General features: G+C 40.8%; 2 protein-coding genes across 2 annotated transcripts in view; one reads left to right on the forward strand and one right to left on the reverse strand.

Moving 5' to 3' along the window:
• CDC73 (cell division cycle 73) overlaps positions 1–19630 on the forward strand; it is a 150907-nt gene that overhangs the window by 83951 nt on the left and 47326 nt on the right. The window contains exon 11 of the mRNA XM_040359812.1: positions 17655–17712. Coding sequence (XP_040215746.1) covers positions 17655–17712 — 58 coding nt within the window. The remainder of the gene's footprint in view (positions 1–17654; positions 17713–19630) is intronic.
• On the reverse strand, positions 2494–7244 carry B3GALT2 (beta-1,3-galactosyltransferase 2). The gene is made up of 2 exons (XM_040359814.1): positions 6680–7244; positions 2494–4165 (listed from the first exon to the last, which is right to left on the reverse strand). The coding sequence occupies exon 2, from the start codon at positions 4026–4028 to the stop codon at positions 2760–2762; it is 1269 nt and encodes a 422-aa protein (XP_040215748.1). The 5' UTR covers positions 4029–4165; positions 6680–7244; the 3' UTR covers positions 2494–2759.

The following is a 19630-nucleotide window of genomic DNA, read 5'->3' on the forward strand; positions in this document are numbered from 1 at the left end:
TCTTTTTTTTTTTTTTTTTATTTTCAATATGTAGTCCCCCTTAAATGACCTTGTTTGGATTGTGGGGGGACCCCCCACGCTTCTTAATGACAGGCTCCTTTGCTTATTCTGCTGTTGGCTGGGAACCCCCGACTGGCAGCAAGGATGAGTCGCTGGTTGTTAGGGTGCCGGTTCCCAACAATAAACATAATGCGGCAGCACTGGCGCCTTTTCCAAAAATGTGCTGTGCTGCATTAATGTGAATGAACACCATTGTCATGTGATGTGTGACACGAGCTGCATTGGAAATCGTACTATTGTGAACCAGGCCTAAAACCTAGACGCTGAAATATAATCCTTTGAAGCTTACCAGTTGTTGAATGTGGTAGTTAATTTTCTTAGATGCGCTAGCAGATTTACATGACTTGACTAACAAATTAAAGCTTAATGCCAGCTAACACTTTTTCAGATGTTACAGCAAGTTTTTTGATTGTTTTTGGTCGTGCATGTTTTTATAAAAATGGATGTGGCCCTAGAGGTCACCCACGAGGTTTAAAGCTAATATCCATATTGGCTTAAAGGCTGACATGCTGATACCAGAACAATACTCAAATTACCCAGCACTTTATTCAGCTAGGTAGCACAGAAGGCTAATTATACTTTTTAGCCTTTCAGAGTAAGAATAGAGGTTTTTGTTGCATACATTTGCACATAAATCGAAGCCACACTGTCTTGTCAAGACTGCCCTGCAAAGCATGACCTCTAATTCTAAATGATCTGAGCTTCCGACTTTAGAACTCAGGGGAGGGGAAGCTGCAGAAGTTGGGTATGGGATTTAGAACTACCACTTGTTCTTTCACCTGCTTAATTCTCTCACCAGTTCAAGAATGATCTTTTTTAAAAAAAACGGCTAACAAGCATCCTAAATAAAATATTTATTGGCCAATTCACCTATTTAAAACATTTGTTCTGCTGTTCTCCAGTTCTCATTGACTTTCTTTGTAGGTCTTGTGTTGGGTCATGTCTTGTTAAATATCATTTGCCAGGGTAAAGGTTGAGTGTTTTGACTGTATTTAGCTATATACCCAGTTAAAGCAGTATTATACTCCTCCCCAAAAAGTGCAGCTTACAGTTTCTTAAACATGGTGGCTGCAGTAGTTTTTTTTCCCCACTTTATTTGCACCCAGCTATCCAGCCAGTGACAGATTTCCTGTCTTAGGGTGCCTCCTGTCTGGATGGATGAGAAACGGACTCCATCAAAAATGAGAACATTCAGTTGGATGCATTTTTCAGTTTCATAGTAGTTGCTCCACACAGTGACCACCAATATTCCTCCCAATGCCTTGAATAGGCTCATCAGTAGGGGAAATGTAAAGTTTATTTTACATACAAATCCTTAGAAACCATTTTGTAATATTTTTCAATTAACTTATTAGGCATACTATATACTTCATTGTGTTGTCTACTGATCCACTTTACACCAATAGAAAGTAAGACTTTAATAGTTCCTGGGTGGTCAAGTTATTGGTTAATGACGGTGTGCTAGTCTACGGGACTTCCCAAATCGTTTGTTTACGTTAGACCTTTATAGATGTGCATAGAAATGAAAAGCTTTGAAACAGTTGCAACATCTTTGAAATGCTAACACATTTCGGCCTAGGCCTTCCTCGTAGCATGATGCTATGAGGGAGGCTTAGGCTGAAACGCATTAGCATTTCAAAGATGTTGTAACAGCTTCAGTGCAAAATACAATTTCAACGAAGAAACGATCGTGTGCTGGCTTTTGATTTCTATGGAGTCATGTTGGATGGCATAGCCAGACCACAGACACATAGTCCATCTTTTTATTGCGGTAGAGCTTGGGGGGGGGGGGGGGGGTTTTACACTTCACTCTTCACTCCAGTAACAGGGGACCTGGCGCAGAATGTAGAAGAAAAGAAAAATACTTTTTTTTTTGGTTAACGTTTTACAGTGCGCTTTTAACTGATGAGGGCTTCAGTGGCCATTAAGCTATAGGGTTACCAGCCTGCAAGTCTAGGGTTCCACCCCGTTAACTCAGTCGAGGGTATGTCTTTTTCTTTCCTTTACAATTTGGGTTAAAACCTTACTGAAGCAGTGTTGGACTTCAGCAATTCTAGCTTTACTGCTGGTTGTGAAAAGATATATTAGGCTAAAGATGTGTGAACACCTATATTTTTGTTATCTACTTCTAAATTATGTTACAGAATCACAAAGGAAGACTGAGTTTTTAATAATGTCACATATGTACCCTGTGATGATTCAAAAAATGTCCCTCACCCAAGCGTGTGATCAATTAAATCCTAATTTTGACATCTTTAAAGATCTAATTGTGTAATAAGTGACAAACGTACGTTACCTAGATTCCCCTTACAGAATTTCGATTTTATGAAATATTTCAGCATCTTTCTCGAGTTTAACACTAGCTTTTTCACCCTATAGTAAGAGTTGTCTAGAATAGAATTTTGATATAAAAAGGACCACAAATATTGCTTCGTATTTGTATTAAAAATGTGTTCTTTTGTATTTTATTGGCACATAAAATATCAGGTATACCACAGAAGTGTGCATGCTTCTTATTGCACAGAATAAACACACATTTTCCCCACAGTTTTCGTTTCATCTGTTTTCCCATATAGGTTTATATACTCTTAAAAATAAAAAAATAATTTTTCACTCCATTTAAATTTTAGTTAAGGTTGTCACTGCCCATGCGTTCATATTTCCAGTTTCCATTTTTTTCCTCAGTTTTTGTCCTTTTTTTAGTGCATTTTACGGTGCCGATACCTACTGGCTTTTTCCTTGGCTGCGTTGGCACAAGCATTGTGCTTATTCTGTTGTAAATGATTCCAGTATTTGATCAATTCACCAGGCTGGAATTGATGAGAGGTAATTAGGTGGCTATATTTACAGCTAGAATATGAAACTCTCCAGTGATTGAATACAAATTCATTTGGTGGGGGTATAGGGTCAATGCGCAGCTTGGCTAGACAGATACCAACATACACATCCTCTAAATGTAATCGTCTAATACTTAAGGAGACCTTGAATATTTTTTCTGCTAGATCTCCAGAGAAAACATACCCAGTTCCAGAACAAAACACAGGATAACGCTCACTTGGATACAAATCTGGTGACATGTACCACTTGCTGTCTCTGTTACGGTTGGGTGCATAGCCTCTCATTAAATACCCTGTAAAATAGTTGGTTCTTGGTGGTTGGTCTGGCTTCAGTAGTTTGTTTATCAAGTATTCTGTATTAACAAACATGTCACTGTCTGTCTTCATGACATATGGGACATGGGGGCAGTATGTTGCTACCCAGTTCATACCCATAAGTGTCTTAATGGTGAGATTGTAATAAGTGTCTAAGTATTCCTGCTGGATGATATCGTGATACTGCTTACTTTCATCCACTATGGCCTGTTGAATTAACCCATTTAACTTGGTGTGTAAACCCAGAAGAAACAACCTTATAATCTGGATTCCTGGTGCAAGACTTTCATTTCCCCAGGTCTGTCTAATAGCCTGCCGAGCTTCAATTTGTCTTGGTTCTGCAGCTATGAGGAGTATTAAGAAAGGCCTTTTCTCCTGACATTTCTCTGGCTCATTAATGATATATTTGTAATGGTATACATTTTGTCGACCCCAGCCCTTTTCACTGTAAACACTCCCATTGGTGCTTAAAGTATTCTCCAGACCTGTAACACCTTGTTGTTGTTGTGACTCTGTGTTACTTAGGTTTAAAGTGGTATGAGGCTTCCATGTTTGTGGAATGGCATCCTTCCAGATATTCCTTAGAGAGCTGTTGGTTTCAGTTTTGGTTGCTTTGAATCCACGAATTGAATGCGTCACTGGATTTTCTTTAAGTCCAACTCTGCCAGTGAAGGAATTGTGATGGTTACAGAACAGCAATGTTGCGAACAGAAACACCAGTGATAAAAGCCCCGTGAGATGGGTGCGAAAAAGTGACCTTTTACTATTCCAGGTCATTTTGCCAAGACAGCAATGACGTCTCCTCCACTGAAGCATGCTTTTGAAATCCCAGGGCAGTTATACTGCATCTGCACTAATTTCCAGTTTATCAATCCCAACCCAGTAAAAGGGCAGTCTATATCTCAGTGGCTTTCTTCATTTTCCGGTGTTCTGTGAACCATTTCCTATACGTTCTGTAGAAAGAAAAAAATAGATTGTAAAGATCCATAAAAGTTAGGTCATCAAATTTATATGGTTAATTAAAAAAAATCTCTAGTTTCTTACTCCCAGGTTTGACTGTACAACTTTTATATTTTCATAAATGGTGGCATAGTGGTTGGAACTTATGTACAGGTTTCAGAATTTGTAATTTGGAGTCGCGTTGCATTAGTCATATTCCACGGCTTAGCTGGTTTCCCATGGACAGCGACTAGTCAATGAAAAGATTCAATTGTCAGACTGTAACTTCCTTGTCAAGTCTTATAATAATGGGATTTAAAATTTGAAACCATTAGCTTTGTCTAAGAAACAGGTGCATTAGTTAAAAAATAAACAAAGAAATTGTATTAAAAATAGGGGAGATCAATAGGATTTAGAGCAAATGGATAACATTTTGAAGGCATCATAAATGCATCACATTTCAATCATGATAGATCCTCTAGATGGAGCTAGAGTGGCATGTTGCTCATACATCCATCTCTGCATCAGGTCAATCTGTTTTTAGAATGAATTCTGTTAACCACTGTCTAGAAGTAACTGCTCCAAAAACAAAAGTCCACACTGTGTGAACATCTTCATTACAAATGTATTTCCTATTGTAATATAACCAATGTGAGAGTGCCTCAATATGATCTCGGTGCATTTTAGGACTATTATAAGGCACGTGTGTGTGTGTATATGTGTGTGTATATGTGTGTGTATATGTGTGTGTATATGTGTGTGTATATGTGTGTGTATATGTGTGTGTATATGTGTGTGTATATGTGTGTGTATATGTGTGTGTATATGTGTGTGTATATGTGTGTGTATATGTGTGTGTATATGTGTGTGTATATGTGTGTGTATATGTGTGTGTATATGTGTGTGTATATGTGTGTGTATATGTGTGTGTATATGTGTGTGTATATGTGTGTGTATATGTGTGTGTATATGTGTGTGTATATGTGTGTGTATATGTGTGTGTATATATGTATGTGTATATATATGTATGTGTATATATATGTATGTGTATATATATGTATGTGGAGAGAGAGAGAGAGAGAGAGAGAGAGAGAGAGAGAGAGAGAGAGAGATTGCGCCAATTTACAAAGGTAGTTATGGTATTGTACTAAAAGCTTTTTCCATGGTCCTGGCATGTTTAATCTGAATCCGCAAGAAAGATTTAGTAAACTGCAGGTAATGGTTCCCCCTATCACAAAACGGTAGTATTTCATTCTAATACTGTTATCTTTAGCTACGGATGGGGCCTCTTTATGACTGGTGAAGAGTCAGAGTAATAAAGATGTGATGGCTTTTCGGATGCATAAAAACACTTGGATAGTTTTTACAGTCTCAAATGTTTCCATTTGTTGTAAAAACTTTTTTGTGTGAACAATTTCTTTTCACTTTTGCCACACTTGTGTGTTTGTGTGTGTGTATATTGGATTCTCTTAGGAATATTAGATTGTGAGCTCCTTTTTGGGGGCAGACACTGGTGTATTTTGCTTTGGAAAATCTTGGCACTATATAAATAAAACTAAATCTTAAGGTTTAATAGAATCTCAGTTCTAATAGTTTTATGATAAAAAAAAAAATGCTGTACCTTACTTGCTAATTATTTGAATTACTTTATTGAGAAAATGCACATCTTGTAGGTATTCTCTTAATGAATCAAAACTGAAATTGTATTTTATATTGCTTGAATGTCCGTTGAATCGGCTAAGCATTTGTCTGTTGCTACATTCACTGGAATAAAATAGGCCATGCACAATAAATGGGTTCCTTTTAACAATCTGCAAGTCTTGAAATACTTATTCATAGTTGCCATGCAAGATATATAGATCTGCATCAAAATGTTATATATTTTTTTTCCCCTGACCAGCTTAACCTGTATTCCAAAATATCCCTCCCCAGCCTCTGATTTTGTACCGTAAAACCATTTTCATTACCAGCTTGCAGTGCCCAGGGCAAAGTAAGCACATTTTATATTGGCCACACTTCCATGATTTATAGTGTGTTGAAAACATTAGGAATGAGTGCAGTTCCTGCAGTGTTTTACATGCAAAGAAAGATGGATTTTTTTTTTCATCCTCAGAAGTGTCATTAGCAATGCTGTCTCTTACTGCTAATTGTATTAGTCAGAACAATAATTTTAGTCGCTAAGATGCAAATGTTTTTCAGTTCTTCTTTCATTTTGGCATCTAATTTAATGATGCACTGATCTCAACAGCATGCTAGGTTCATCAGAAGGAGATTACTTCAGATAAGGATTAAATATGACCTACTTTGAAAGGGATTTATTTCATCTCATATTGCAGATTTTCTCCTCCCCTACCAGATTCCCATGTTATATTTTTGTAGCCGTCTTTCACATCTAATATCGTCCCATAAACAGCTGTGCTTAACACACAATGAATTATTAATTATTAATATTCCACTTTTACCCACCCCAAAAACAATCCACAGAAAACATGGATGACAATCGAATCCTTCCAAACAGTTGAACATACCTGTGTTTTATTGAACAAATTCATTGTTGTAGGAATATACCTAATAAAAGATGGATAGTTTTGGCATGTCATCGCTTGGTCAAACGGATTGAGCAGAAACATGCGCACTTCAATAATCTCTCTTTTGTGAATGCTTGTGCCTGCTGTCCGTCTGCATGCAGCTTGCCCTTTCGCCTGCTCCAGTCCGGGGCATTGTGCTTATTCCTCTAGCAGAGAAATGACAATTTCTCCAGCATTTTCCTCTGTGCACACCCAGATGGCTTCCCAGTCGCTTCTGCTGTATTGAAATCTTTCACAGATCTCGCCTTTTGTCCCCAATGCAGCTTTCATCCATCTGTATCCATGCCAGCACTGCCAGATCTTTGTAACGTTGGAGAAAACACCATAAGAACATAGTAGCCTCGTTGAATTAAATAGTAGAGAGGATTTACCTCTTTTGTTGTTGCTAGGCAGCTTGAGAAGAAGACGGAGCTTCTTTCAGGGGGGAGGGCTGTGGTCTAGAGAAGCAAGACTGCTTCCCAGGCTGCTACTGCCTCTCTAGGAGGCAGTGGTTTATATGTGGGCTTTGACTTATGCTGTCTTCTGACAGAGCTGGATTTAACGTCACAGCTTCGATAACCATCACGTGACAAGTTTGCATTCATAGCTGCTGGTCTGGCTGTAGCCAGCCCCTATGCTTTCTGCTTATGAGCATCATTAGAGACTGTTTGGAGTCTTGAATATATAAAGCAGTTGTGTTAACCTTTGCAGCATGATCTGCTTATGTATGCTATGAAATCAATGGCTTGGGCATCTGCCTTTTTTTTTTTTTTTTTTTTTTTTTTTTTTTACTGGGAGAACAAAATGTATGCAGTGGTTTAAGTCCATTCACTATGCACTAAGGCAAATGGCTCTGTATTGTATCCTTACACTTATTAATGACTATCGCTGTTTGCATGCCACATAATAATCATAAACACCCTTTCCATCTCTTGTGTACTTGCAATAACTGCTGCATTATTTTTTTATATTTCTGGAGACTGGAATGAATGACAGGTCTTTTAATCCCCAAAGCCTTTTTATTCTTTGAAATCGTTTCTGGCTTATTGGTTTATGACATTGTACAGTTGGCCACTAGAGTCAGGCTTGTTCTATATGATGATGAGATAGATGTATATATATATATATATATATATATATATATATATATATATATATATATATATATATATATATATATATATATATATATATATATATATATATACACACACACTCTTGCACCAGAAAATAAACGGTTATTAGGTGTATACGCATTCAATCTTTCTTTATATGTATGTGTTTATAACTTTTAAAGCAGAGATGTGCTTTGCCTACTTTAGGCCTCTTTCACACGGGCATAATTCAGCATACATCTATGCGAAGGATCATGCTTGCCTGCATGGGGCTGTACAGGCAGCAGCTGCACACATGGCCACTGCTCCCAATTTGACACCTGTGTGGGTGTCATCCCCCCCAACCTGCACTTGGGGGCACTCAAATGGATGTCTAATTGGGACCAGCTGCTGCGTCCATGCTGCAGCTGTGTCTCAATAGACATGAATGGGACTGTGTGCATGCAGATGCACAGAACACCAGTGCTTCCGGTGTGGGCAAACACTGCTCTTTGCTTAAAGTGGTTCTATAGGCTAAAGGTTTTTACCTTTTTGATGCATTCTGTGCATGAAGGTAAAAATAAAAATCTGTGTGCATCCTCCCCTGCCCCAGAGACTCCTTAATACTTACCTGAGCCCGATCTTGATCCAGTGGTGTGCATGAGAACAGCGCTCTCCCTCATTAGCTTAGAAACAGCAGTGGGAGCCATTTACTTCCACTATTGTCAATTACAGCCAGTGAGGAGGGAGGTGGTGGGAATAAGCCCTGTTGTGGAGACACAACAGGGCTTGGGAGTGGGCAAACCGGAGCACCCCCATAGCAAGCTGCTTGCAATGGGGGCAGGGGGGAGGAGCCAAGAGCACCTTAAGTACCACCCACACGATCACTTTCTAGCCAAAGAAGTTGTAGTATGGCTTCTTTGAAAGCTGATCTGGCCAGAAAGGCCAGGTGTATTCAGGCTCTTTTGAGCTTGTGACAGCCTGTTGGTTATAATAGCCCCCGCCGCACCGAGGAATTGGCACAAGGGGTATATCTTACTGAAAGCTATGTCACTTGTGTGCTGCAGCCTTTTTTTTTTGGGAGGGGGTAATGATACAACAGTAAACTCGTTTGGTATGTGTAAGGGTATGTACTCCAGTGTCTCTCACAGCCATCTGATATTGCCTTAAGTTGCTAGTCTTCCGGTGATGTGAAGGCTAACAGCATAAGTGTTTGGCTTTCAGGAATTCTCCTCAGGACTGAAGCTCTTCGATTTGATGAGCTGGGTCTGACATTTATTTTCATGCAGTCCAGAATGGCTTCATCCTTGTGTTCTTCATTAGAAAAACAGATCTGGAGTCTCTGGATCTTGAACTGTAAATGGATTGGTTATTGATTTTAATAGGGGGGCATGAAACAATTGATGGATATTAAGATTCTTGACCAAAGTTGGCTCATAAGCCATATAATTAACTTTTTATTTAGTCAGGAAAGGGGCTATTTATCTTGGGTCAAGTTTAATTTAGGCAGGCCTTGCATTATACAATTTTTCTTATTTAATTTCCTTTCAATTTACAAATTGAAAGTATTTAAACTTGACCTCTTATTATATGGTTTTGGTAAATCTAAAACAAAATTGTATAATGTATGGCAAGCCTAAGGGACAAAGATCATCTTGCCATAGATGGCCACACCTTGTTCCCCCTAAACCTGTCAAAGAATTTCTTGTCTTCTGCTTGAGTCTGTTGGCTTCATGTAGGATATGACGGTTAGAACTGAAGACCCTGAATCTAAGGCCTCATGCACACAGGACATTCTGAAAAATGGCAGTAGCTTTAGCTGTAGAATGCCGCGTTAAAAATTCGTTTTGCAGCGTTTGCTTTTTTGCAGGCAAATTAATGTGCGTTTATTATTTCTGGCCCGGGAGCCTTCGATGCATTGCACCCCTGATCAGTGGATCTCATCACGGTTGCGTTTTTGGGCTCCTGCAGACAAATCCTCCAGCTTTTTTGCCTGTACGGCTTTATTTTTTTAGTGTACTCATCAGCAGCCTCACAATCTATTGAAAACTACACATATTCTGCAGCCATGCCTTTTTCAAATGTCAGTGCATGAGGAGAGAAACCCATTCCCACTGGGGGGGGGTTCTGGGACTGGCGCTGTAGCATGTTACCCCCCCCCCCCTAAATAGGATGCAACATGCTTCAGCACCAGTCTCGCTCCAGAAGGTGAACTTGGCCTTTTAAAGTGTAATTTAACTTTTTGTCTTTAGTTTTGGACAGAGTGGAAATGGATTAGAACACCTGTTAAGCTTTTATTGCAGTCACTGCCCCCATTAGAGGTATTCACCCTCTATTTGTCCTGTTTACAATTGGCATTGAAAGTAAAAAAAAAAACAATTTTTGTTGAACCCAGGAAAATAAGAGGCAGAATCTTTCTTTCAATGGGTACTCTAGTTCTGGTGACCTGGGTGGCAGTGCTTCTGATGTAAGATCAATGTCGAGGTGAATTCCTTAGTAAGCCAGTTGATGCGACATAATATCCAGATGCAGTAACTCTTTGTGTCCTGAAGAAGTACAACAGAAATTGTAGAGTCTTTTGAGAAACCAGGCTAGACTTTATACCAATGCCATCTGCCAGATGGATAGATAATCCCTGTATTTTTGTTATGTTTTCCCTAATGCCAAGAGATGGGCAATGCTGTGCAGCAAACGGAGTTCATAAAACATCTTCAGGCCCCTGAAACAATAATGGCAAGGACTGTGGTGAAGCTGCCGTATGATCACGAGTTGTATGAGCTTGGTTGGTCTTCGTAGGTTGAACTACATGGGACCAGTCAGTGCTTTCCATGGCCTTACGGGATAGGCCTGTAGAAAGTTACTAGTGTCCCATGGCAGAGTACAGAACGTGATTTGCCGTCACTTATGCCATTCGTTGGGGGCCAGGTAAGGCAACAACAAGCTGGTGAACAGAAATCTACTAGTCCTGCTGGTGGGGTACCAGAAGTAGTAATCACTAACAAGGCGTCTGGGTCCTGATGGCTACTATGTTTTAGTTTTTGTTTTTTTGTTTTTCTTCAATCTGTCTCTCCTAGGTATTGGTCAATCGAATTGTGACAAACCAAATATTCTAGTTAATTGGTCTGGCTAGTTCATGCTTCAATGTTTTGGAAAGGCCAAGGGGAGATTAATGGCAGAATGCTGCCTAAATCAAATGTAGTATCTATACTCAAAAATCAACTAAATCGTCTTCTGTTGGCCTTTTACCCTGTCACATTACTAAGCATGTTCTCTGCAGTCGAATTACATGGCAGTATAACGGTAAAGCAGGATGATGCTGTAAAAGGAGGCAATGGGCCCATGACTGGGATTCCCCATGAGGCAGAGAAATGACAAATCTTAATTTAGTAACCTCAATGAAAATGTTCTGGGATAGAGTGAGAAGTAAGGATGACAGAAATTCTTGAATGCTTGGAATTTTTTACAACCTACAGCCAAAGAGACCCTGGATTCTGGTGAGGGGGCTGGAATGATCGATTTATGCAAATGTATGGCTGCTGGAACAGATGTCCGATCTGAAGGAGGGTAGTTGCGTTGTTAGGAAATTAACATGCCTCTCAATTTGTTTGAAGTTATCCTGAAGTCCTTTAACTGCCTGAGGCAATGTGACAATTAGCTGGCAGAGGGTTTTCAGCAGAGAGGTCTCCCTTTCAGGCTCCACCATTGACTGACTGATACTGTCACCTACCTGATGGGAAAGCAATATGATAAGGGAAACCTCTTGTATTGCAACTGTCAAAAGATGTTGCTTGCAAGACCCTTTGGTGATGGTGACCAGGAAGGGCCTACCTGTAGAGTATGGGAAGTAGTGTCAGGCTGGCAAGTTGTCTGGACCAAGGGGAAGTAACAATTAAATGGAAATTCTGGATTGACCCTAGTTATTTAACCACATTAGCAGTAGGTATAGTCATTTGAAGTCAACAGCTGGATCTGTGTGTTGACCAGAGCAGGCACCTGGCCAGTAGTATGGGACAAAGTCACAGAGCAGGCCACAGTTGGCAATGAGCAGGCAATGCAGTACTAAATCATGAAGATAAGGTCAAAGTGGACAAGCAAAGAAAACACAGAATCCAAGGACAGGTCAGGAGTAAGACTGGATTCACATCTATGCATTTTTTTTGTTTTTTGCAGATTTGCACTACAGTCCATTTAACATGTTGTTTTTTTATGGAACACGTTCTGTAGTGCAAAAAGCACTAAAAATGCATAGGTGTGAATCCAGACTAAGATGGGTCATGAATTAGGTAGCACACACCATGCAGATCAGGTTACAACCTGAAATCTGGTAAGGCCATTCATTAAATAGGCTGTTTGGCACACATGCATCTTGCTTGCGCACCTGTGCCAGCCATGACTTTGTATGCAGAGCTGCAAGCTAAAATGCTCAGGTGCCTGAACGAGCCAACAAGTATTTCCTGAAGGCAACTCTCATAGTGGGGCCCCCTCTTTACTTCAAATGTGAAATGCTCATTGTATCTAGGAGCTACACAATACGGTGAAATGCCTACATTCTTTAATCTCCCTGCAGCTGCTGCTCTCCTCCGCCTCCTAGAATATGGGCGGGGCTTTGCATAATAATCAATGCAGGGCTACATAATAATGTTGGCCTTGGAAAAAAGGAGCCAGCATAGTAATCTAGCTGGGCTCAATTGCATAGTACATATTTATTACTGATGGCTGCAGTGTGATGCCCCCATAATTGTGCCTTCATTATCCAGTCACAGACTGGGCAAGTTCTTAGGCCTGGGATACTTGACAATACAGTCTGAATGGAGGACATAAGGAGTGCAGGACCAAATTGTGCCGTGTTCATTTTATAGAAATCAAGGTTATTTAAGTATTTGAATATCTAGGCTATGTTGGTAAGAGAGATCAATTGGGACTCTGCTTTTTCAATGAACAAGATGTGATTTAGCCCTCTTTTCATATGCAGTTTCATTCACACTCTGAAAAGCAATCTACAAATGATTGCTTTTCATAGACCAGCTCCCTAAAGAGGTCCAGCCCCTCCATGAAAAATTACGTCGGCAGCTACAAATACTGCAGCTGCTGACCTTTAAAGCAGACCTTCAGTCATTTTTTTTTAACTTTCTATGAAATCCTCTGCCCTTGTTTAACGTTGGATAGTAAAACATTTTTTTTTTCTGCCAGTAAAAAAACCTTGTATATAGCCCACTTCCTTTTTTTTGGGGGGTCATTAGCCTAGGCTTATGACAGGGTTTGACAAATTTGCTTGGAATCTAGGAGCCAGCTAAAAAAGTTGGTAGCCAGAAAACGCACCGCGTCCTGGCGAGCTTTCGTGCAGAAGCGAACACATACGTGAGCAGCGCCCGCATATGTAAACGGTGTTCAAACCACACATGTGAGGTATCGCCGCGATTGGTAGAGCGAGAGCAATAATTCTAGCCCTAGACCTCCTCTGTAACTCAAAACATGCAACCTGTAGATTTTTTTTGAACTTCGCCTATGAAGATTTTAAAGGGTAAAAGTTTGTCGGCATTCCACGAGTGGACGCAATTTTGAAGCGTGACATGTTGGGTATGAATTTACTCGGCGTAACATTATCTTTCATAATATTACAAAAATGGGGATAACTTTACTGTTGTCTTATTTTTTAATTAAAAAAAGTGATTTTTCCCCCAAAAAAGTGCGCTTGTAAGACCGCTGCGCAAATACGGCGTGACAAAGTATTGCATCGATCGCCATTTTATTCTCTAGGGTGTTCGGATAAAAAAAATGTATATAATGTTTGGGGGTTCTAATTAGAGGGAAGAAGATGGCAGTGAAAAATGACATTAGAATTGCTGTTTAACTTGTAATGCTTAACTTGTAATACCAACGGCCACCACCAGATGGCGCCAGCTCACACAAGGAAGAACTGGGGACTTCACAAGGCCGCAAAGCCGCTGCCTCAATTACCGGACATCACGGGCCCCCCGTGGTCGAGCGGCGGGGGAGGTTGGGGCCTAGTCTGCTGCGATCCTGGGGAAAAGGCGCTCCCGACTAGGCCAAAGCCTCGGCCTCACCTAAAACATCCTGCCCGCAGCGATCCTGGGCCTTTTCCCAGGATCGCTGCGGGCAGGATGTTTTAGGCGAGGCCGCGGCTTCGGGCCTAGTCCGGAGCGCTGATCCTATGGAACTAAATTTTTTTTTTTTTTTTGCCCACCTTCCAAGCCAAGTCGCCAGGACGTTATTTCTAGTCGCCCTGGCGACCGGGATTTGTCGAGCCATGGCTTATGACCTTCACAGATCAAACTCTGAGTTTGCCAGGAAGGGAGGGGGGTTGAGTCATACGGGGGCCAATGAAAAGCGGAAGAGCTGGAGGTGTGTGTGTGTGTGTGTGTGTGTGTGTAAATCCAGGAAGTGAACAGGCAGCAGCTTCAGCTACCCACAGTTAGAATGGTTGCAGCCCGACTTGGTGAAGTGAGGATTCTGCAGCCCATTTAGCAAGTACAGAATCACTGTGTGTGTGTGTGTGTGTGTGTGTATACACTTACACAAAGTGGTTGGATGGAAGCTTCAGAATGGCAAAGATGTTTTTATTACAAATTCTGTGAGTAAACTACAGTTCTTTAATATCTGGACACTTGCCTGTCCAGGGAGCCCACGATGTTGGCACCCCAGTTGATTTTCAGGTAAGCGGTCGGGTGCAGACGCTGCCATTCCTGGTAAGGGAACCCAGCAGTGAAGCCTTTCGGCTTCACAGCTGGTTCCCTACTGCACATGCATGAAGCACATTGTGCTTTCTAATTGGTCCAGTGGCGGCCGAAGGAGAAGTGGGCTGAACTTCCAAGAGACTGGGCCACTCCCCCGTCTCCCAGTAGTGGGCAACGATACCTGTCAAAAACATGCACATCTGTTGGACCGGCTTCCAAACCACAGGTCGAATGTGTACTAGGATTAAGTATTCTCAAAGCACTTGCTTTAACCATTGGTGGTGCTGGAGAATATGTTACAAAGTAGAGCACCCGGTAACTGCATTTGTCCTTTTCTCCCATTGTGATGGCATTTACTGATGTATTTTATGGTCACATTAAACCCCTTACTGAAAAGAAAGGTAAAATCTATCTCTCCTTCGTATGTGACCATAGTATATTCGCATTTGGGAGTCTATCTGCAGACTTATGGCATCACACAGTTCTTCGACTTGTCCTGATGTTTCAAATTTCCAGTCGTGGGTGATCCCAGAACACCTGTGTGGTGTACATATGGTTTCTTGTACTACCCACCTGCACATCGAAGTGTAGTGGCATCTGTTTTTCAAAATGTTGTCAAGCCTTTGTGCTTGTAAGCCCCCTGCAGCATCAATTTGGTCCTTGTTCACAGGAGTGGAGCTTTTCTGTCCTTTGATGCCACAGCACCACATCTTGAAGTATTGGAATTTTTTAGATCGACAAGCGCTTTTTTTTTTTTTTTTTTCACATTTAATTCTTTTTTTTTTGTAGTCAAGGTCACAAAGTTTAACATGACAGAAACAATGGGTACATAATCATATAATTAGCAACAAGCGCTTTTATGCAGACTGTAGTTTTAAGTCTTTTATTTCTACTTGTGCATCATTACAATAGTACAAACTTATGTTACATGGTGCGTATATATTTTTTGCACTTCAGAAAAGCTTGTTTAAGTTGCTTCCTGTAATTTTTATTCCCATGGTCCATGTACATTTTTACTTTTATTTATTATAATAAGCACTCAATGTGGATTTCTCATATGTTCCTTGACTGACACAGCACTACTTATTCTTGCCCCAGCTCATCAGGGGAATTTACTGGCCTCCATAGATCTCAAGGATGCATACTTGCACGTACTTTTCTTTGGTGGGCATCAACGTTTCTTGGGTTCTACGATCGGGGATGCACATTTTCAGTTTGGCGCTTCGCTTTAGCCTGTCCTCTGCCCCCTTCATTTTTTTTTTTTTTACAAAGGTGTCTGCCCTGGTGCTAGTGTTATGACAACAGGAGATCGCAGAATGACCACCTTCTCCTATGCCCAGAGCCTCCATTTGTGCTGTTGGACAACATGGATGTCACCCACCCAAGGATAATTTGTGTGACCTGCCACACCAATTATCTATTAACTAACATGGAGATTAGAGGGGAATCTGCAGGAATGCGGATAGGTGCTCAATCTTAAAAAGTCCACCTTGACTATGACAAGGAGGCTGGAGTGTCTGGGTCGGATTCTTGACTCGGTGCAGGCCAAGGTGTTCCTCCCAATGGACATGCTTCATTAATTTAGGACTGCTGTTTGGGTGTCCTGTCCTTGCATGCAGGTCCTGGGTCTAATGTTGTCCACCTTCCAGGCGGCCGTGTGTGTGTGTGTGTGTGTGTGTGTGTGTGTGTTTTTCGCTTTAGTATTACAATTCAGGAATAAATTGTAAAATTGCTTTGTAATGCAAAACGGATTTGGGATGCATGCATTGTATTACCTTTTTTTGCTTTTTCAATTTCTAGATAAGGACTGACTAACATTTCACAACTCTTATCAATATTTTAAGTAGTTTTCATTTGAAATACTGTTCCACACATTTTAATGCTTTTTTTTTTTTTTTTTTTTAAGCTTTCTTTTGGTAATTTTTTATCACCAATGGGCTAAGATTCCTGCATCCATCAGCTGCAAGCTGCTGATCTAATAAGGTTTTCCAGTAGTCTTGGTCAAAAATTGTCTGGTTCCTGTCAAACCAGACTGTTTTTTTTTTTTTTTTTTATTTGTTTGTACCCAGCTTAAGTCCTTAAAGCGGAGCTCCACCCTCAAAAATAAACTGTACATCAGTAGTTTTTAAAAAATGTCAGTCTTCCCTCTTCCTGCACCGCGGTGCTTGTGCTTTCTAGCCTACACCGCGTAGACTCCTGGGAATGTAGTGTCATAATTTCCCAGGAGTCTGTGCACTCCTAAGGACAGTACAGGTGCTGTTTACAGCGCCATGTTTAATAAGAGCACAAAGCCCTTACTTTTCATTCATCTGCAGGACGAGAGTGTGGGGATTCTGTTATCGTTGTCATAACGGGGCGGGACGTTCCTCTGCCGCCCGTTATGACAACGGCACAAACAATAGCCGCTCTAATGCGCATGCGCGGGATTTAAAGCTTACCCAGCATGCACATCTCGCCAGGAAGAGTGAAAAAAAATGTACTGGGCTTCAATTGCCCACACAGGAGATGGAAACTGCCACATCGTTCTGGACAGCAGTGGAGCGAGTTTTTTTTTATTATTGTAGACAACGATGTGGTAGGTTTGATGCTCTTTAATGGGAACTTTATCTGCATAATATTTCAATGGCCAAAAAAAGTGACTGGAACCCAGCGTTAAAGACGGTTACCTCAACATTTCATTTTCCTGATATGTGCCCGCTGTACCATGTACTTTTTTGAAAAAGTATCCTGTTCTCTTTGTAGTGCTTCCTTTGTGTGAAATTCCTGGTGTTCCTGCCAGTACCTCTGCTTACCTATTTTTAAAAAACTGACCACACCAGGCTTGACAACACAGTGTGGTCGGTTTTATGGCTGTGCTGGGAACTGTCTGCTCTTCCCCAATGAATAGACTTGTGCTGACGTGCCAACATCTGCACAACCATTCACTTGGAAGACCAGTGTCCTGCTGTTTCTCCTCTCTGAGCTGCCTATGCAGCTGAGAACAGAAGGAATGTGATGAAAAAGGCAGTTTTTTTTGTTTTTTTATGTAGCTACACATTTTTATGTTTTTAAACTGAATGGGTTGTTATACAAGGTGAGAGTTTACATATACTTTAAAATGCATTTCAGAATTTACTTCCCCTAAACAATATTTACATTTCTCTACAGGAAGGTGCATCTGCCAGGAAGACTCAGGCTCCTGCTGCCCAGCCAGTGCCAAGACCAGGTAATTGCTGCAATTTTCTGTCTGTTTTGCCTGCATCTGGATTTTTAAGGTTCACTAAATCCGCCACTTCAGTGAGGACTGGAGGGGCAAAGCAGAGACTTGGTGACTGAGTCACGGGTTCTACTTACTGAAGATTGAGAACTGAGTGATCAGCGATATTCGATCTCTCAGTTCTCAGTATAGTGGCAGCGGGGGGAAGATGCAGCATCAAATCAATGCTGCATCTACCTAGGTGAGTATGAAAGTTTATTTTTATTTTCTTATTCTGCACTTCTCTTTTTAAAGTGGAAGACAAGTCAAAATCTAATCTTAAATCTACTCCCACCCCCTTTCTAAGCCTAATCTATACCTAACTATTCTGAAGTCGCTCCAGTCTGATCATATGACCAGCTTCGGTGTAGATGAGGGATGACAGCCAACAGACTTCATAGTAAGCCTATGGCTGATGTCATCACCCAGGCTCTGCAGCCATTGTTTGCAATCTCTCCTCTATACAGGAGCTAGCACTGGGAGAGAACATGTGACCGGATGGACTTCAAAATGGGTAAGTAGGTTTAGAATGAAGGTGGGAGTAGATTTAAAGGGGTTGTAATGGTAAAAAATGTTTTTCCTAAATGGCTTCCTTTACCTCAGTGCAGTCCTCCTTTACTTACCTCATCCTTAGATTTTGCTTTTAAATGTCCTTATTTCTTCTGAGAAATCCTCACTTCCTGTTCTGTCTGTAACTACACACCGTAATGCAAGGCTTTCTCCCTGGTGTGGAGTGTCGTGCTCGCCCCCTCCCTTGGACTACAGGAGAGTCAGGACACTCTCTAACACACAGCTCCTTTCTCTATCTGCAACGTAGAAAGCGTCCTGGCAAATGCAGCCACCACATCCAGTGATTGGCTAAACTGCAGCGTATTCCGTTTTGGGTTCAATCATTTGCACTTTATCTACTCTGCTGTAGCTGTGAGAATATTTTTTACACATTGCATTTTATAGTGTGGGGCACTTTTACTGAAAGCACTTGTATTTGACACGGGGCCTGAATCATGGGCCCTTGAATTTGTTGTGGTTATTCAGTCACTTCATTTAGTTGGGTCTATTTAAGAATTCTGCCATAGAAAGGTCACATGTGGGTGTTTTGTATGGATTCATCAATATAACAATTACAATTCTGTTCTAATTTTTATTTTATTTTTTTCTGTTGTGTTTCCAAATACTTTGCTCGCCTAATGCCTCTGAATTCTATTTAAAAGTAATGTGTCTCTCTGTGGAGACCGGGCCTATTTTTAGCATTTGAGCAAGTACTATCCTGAAATCTTTGCTTGCGCTGAAAAACAAAATGAGTATGGTAAGGGACAGAAGTTCAAGCGAGCAGATGAGCCGTGCGATAAAACTGAAATTTGACCAAGCTTTTCATAATGCTACAAGCCTGAAACAAAATCTTCCTCTTTTTTTTTTTTTTTTTTTTTTGGCATTGATACTGGTGTGCAGCTGAGTACCTTATACAGTAATTTGTAAAATAGTCTGAATACCACACCATTAAATGTTAACTATATGAACACATATTGCCAATACATTCTAGGTAACCTGTTTATCCTCTTGCAAAATACAATGGCTTTGGTCTAGAGGAAGGCAGAACAGAATTACCTGTGAGAAAAATGTCCTTTTTGACCCACACAGTCAGATCAATTGCCTTCACTTAAATGTTTCCAAATTATCCTTAAAGAAAATGGATGCCATTGGTTGTAAGGAAAAGCATGTTTTAGCAAATAAAGCGGTTCTTTGCCCTAGGAAGAAGCTATTAAAAGTTGAAAAAAAAAGTTAAAGCTTACCTGTCCAAGGATGCTTTGCTGTCCTCACCTGAGCCAGTTCTTCACTGGTCCTCAGGTCCCCGGGGCCAGAATGCTAACACTGAGCACTTGTTTGACTC

The sequence above is a fragment of the Rana temporaria genome, chromosome 7, assembly GCF_905171775.1.
Source record: "Rana temporaria chromosome 7, aRanTem1.1, whole genome shotgun sequence".
Lineage (NCBI taxonomy): Eukaryota > Metazoa > Chordata > Amphibia > Anura > Ranidae > Rana > Rana temporaria.

What these genes read in the sequence shown, in the direction of transcription:
- B3GALT2 (XM_040359814.1), bottom strand. Translation starts at nt 4,028, where the DNA reads ATGCTTCAGTGGAGGAGACGTCATTGCTGTCTTGGCAAAATGACCTGG.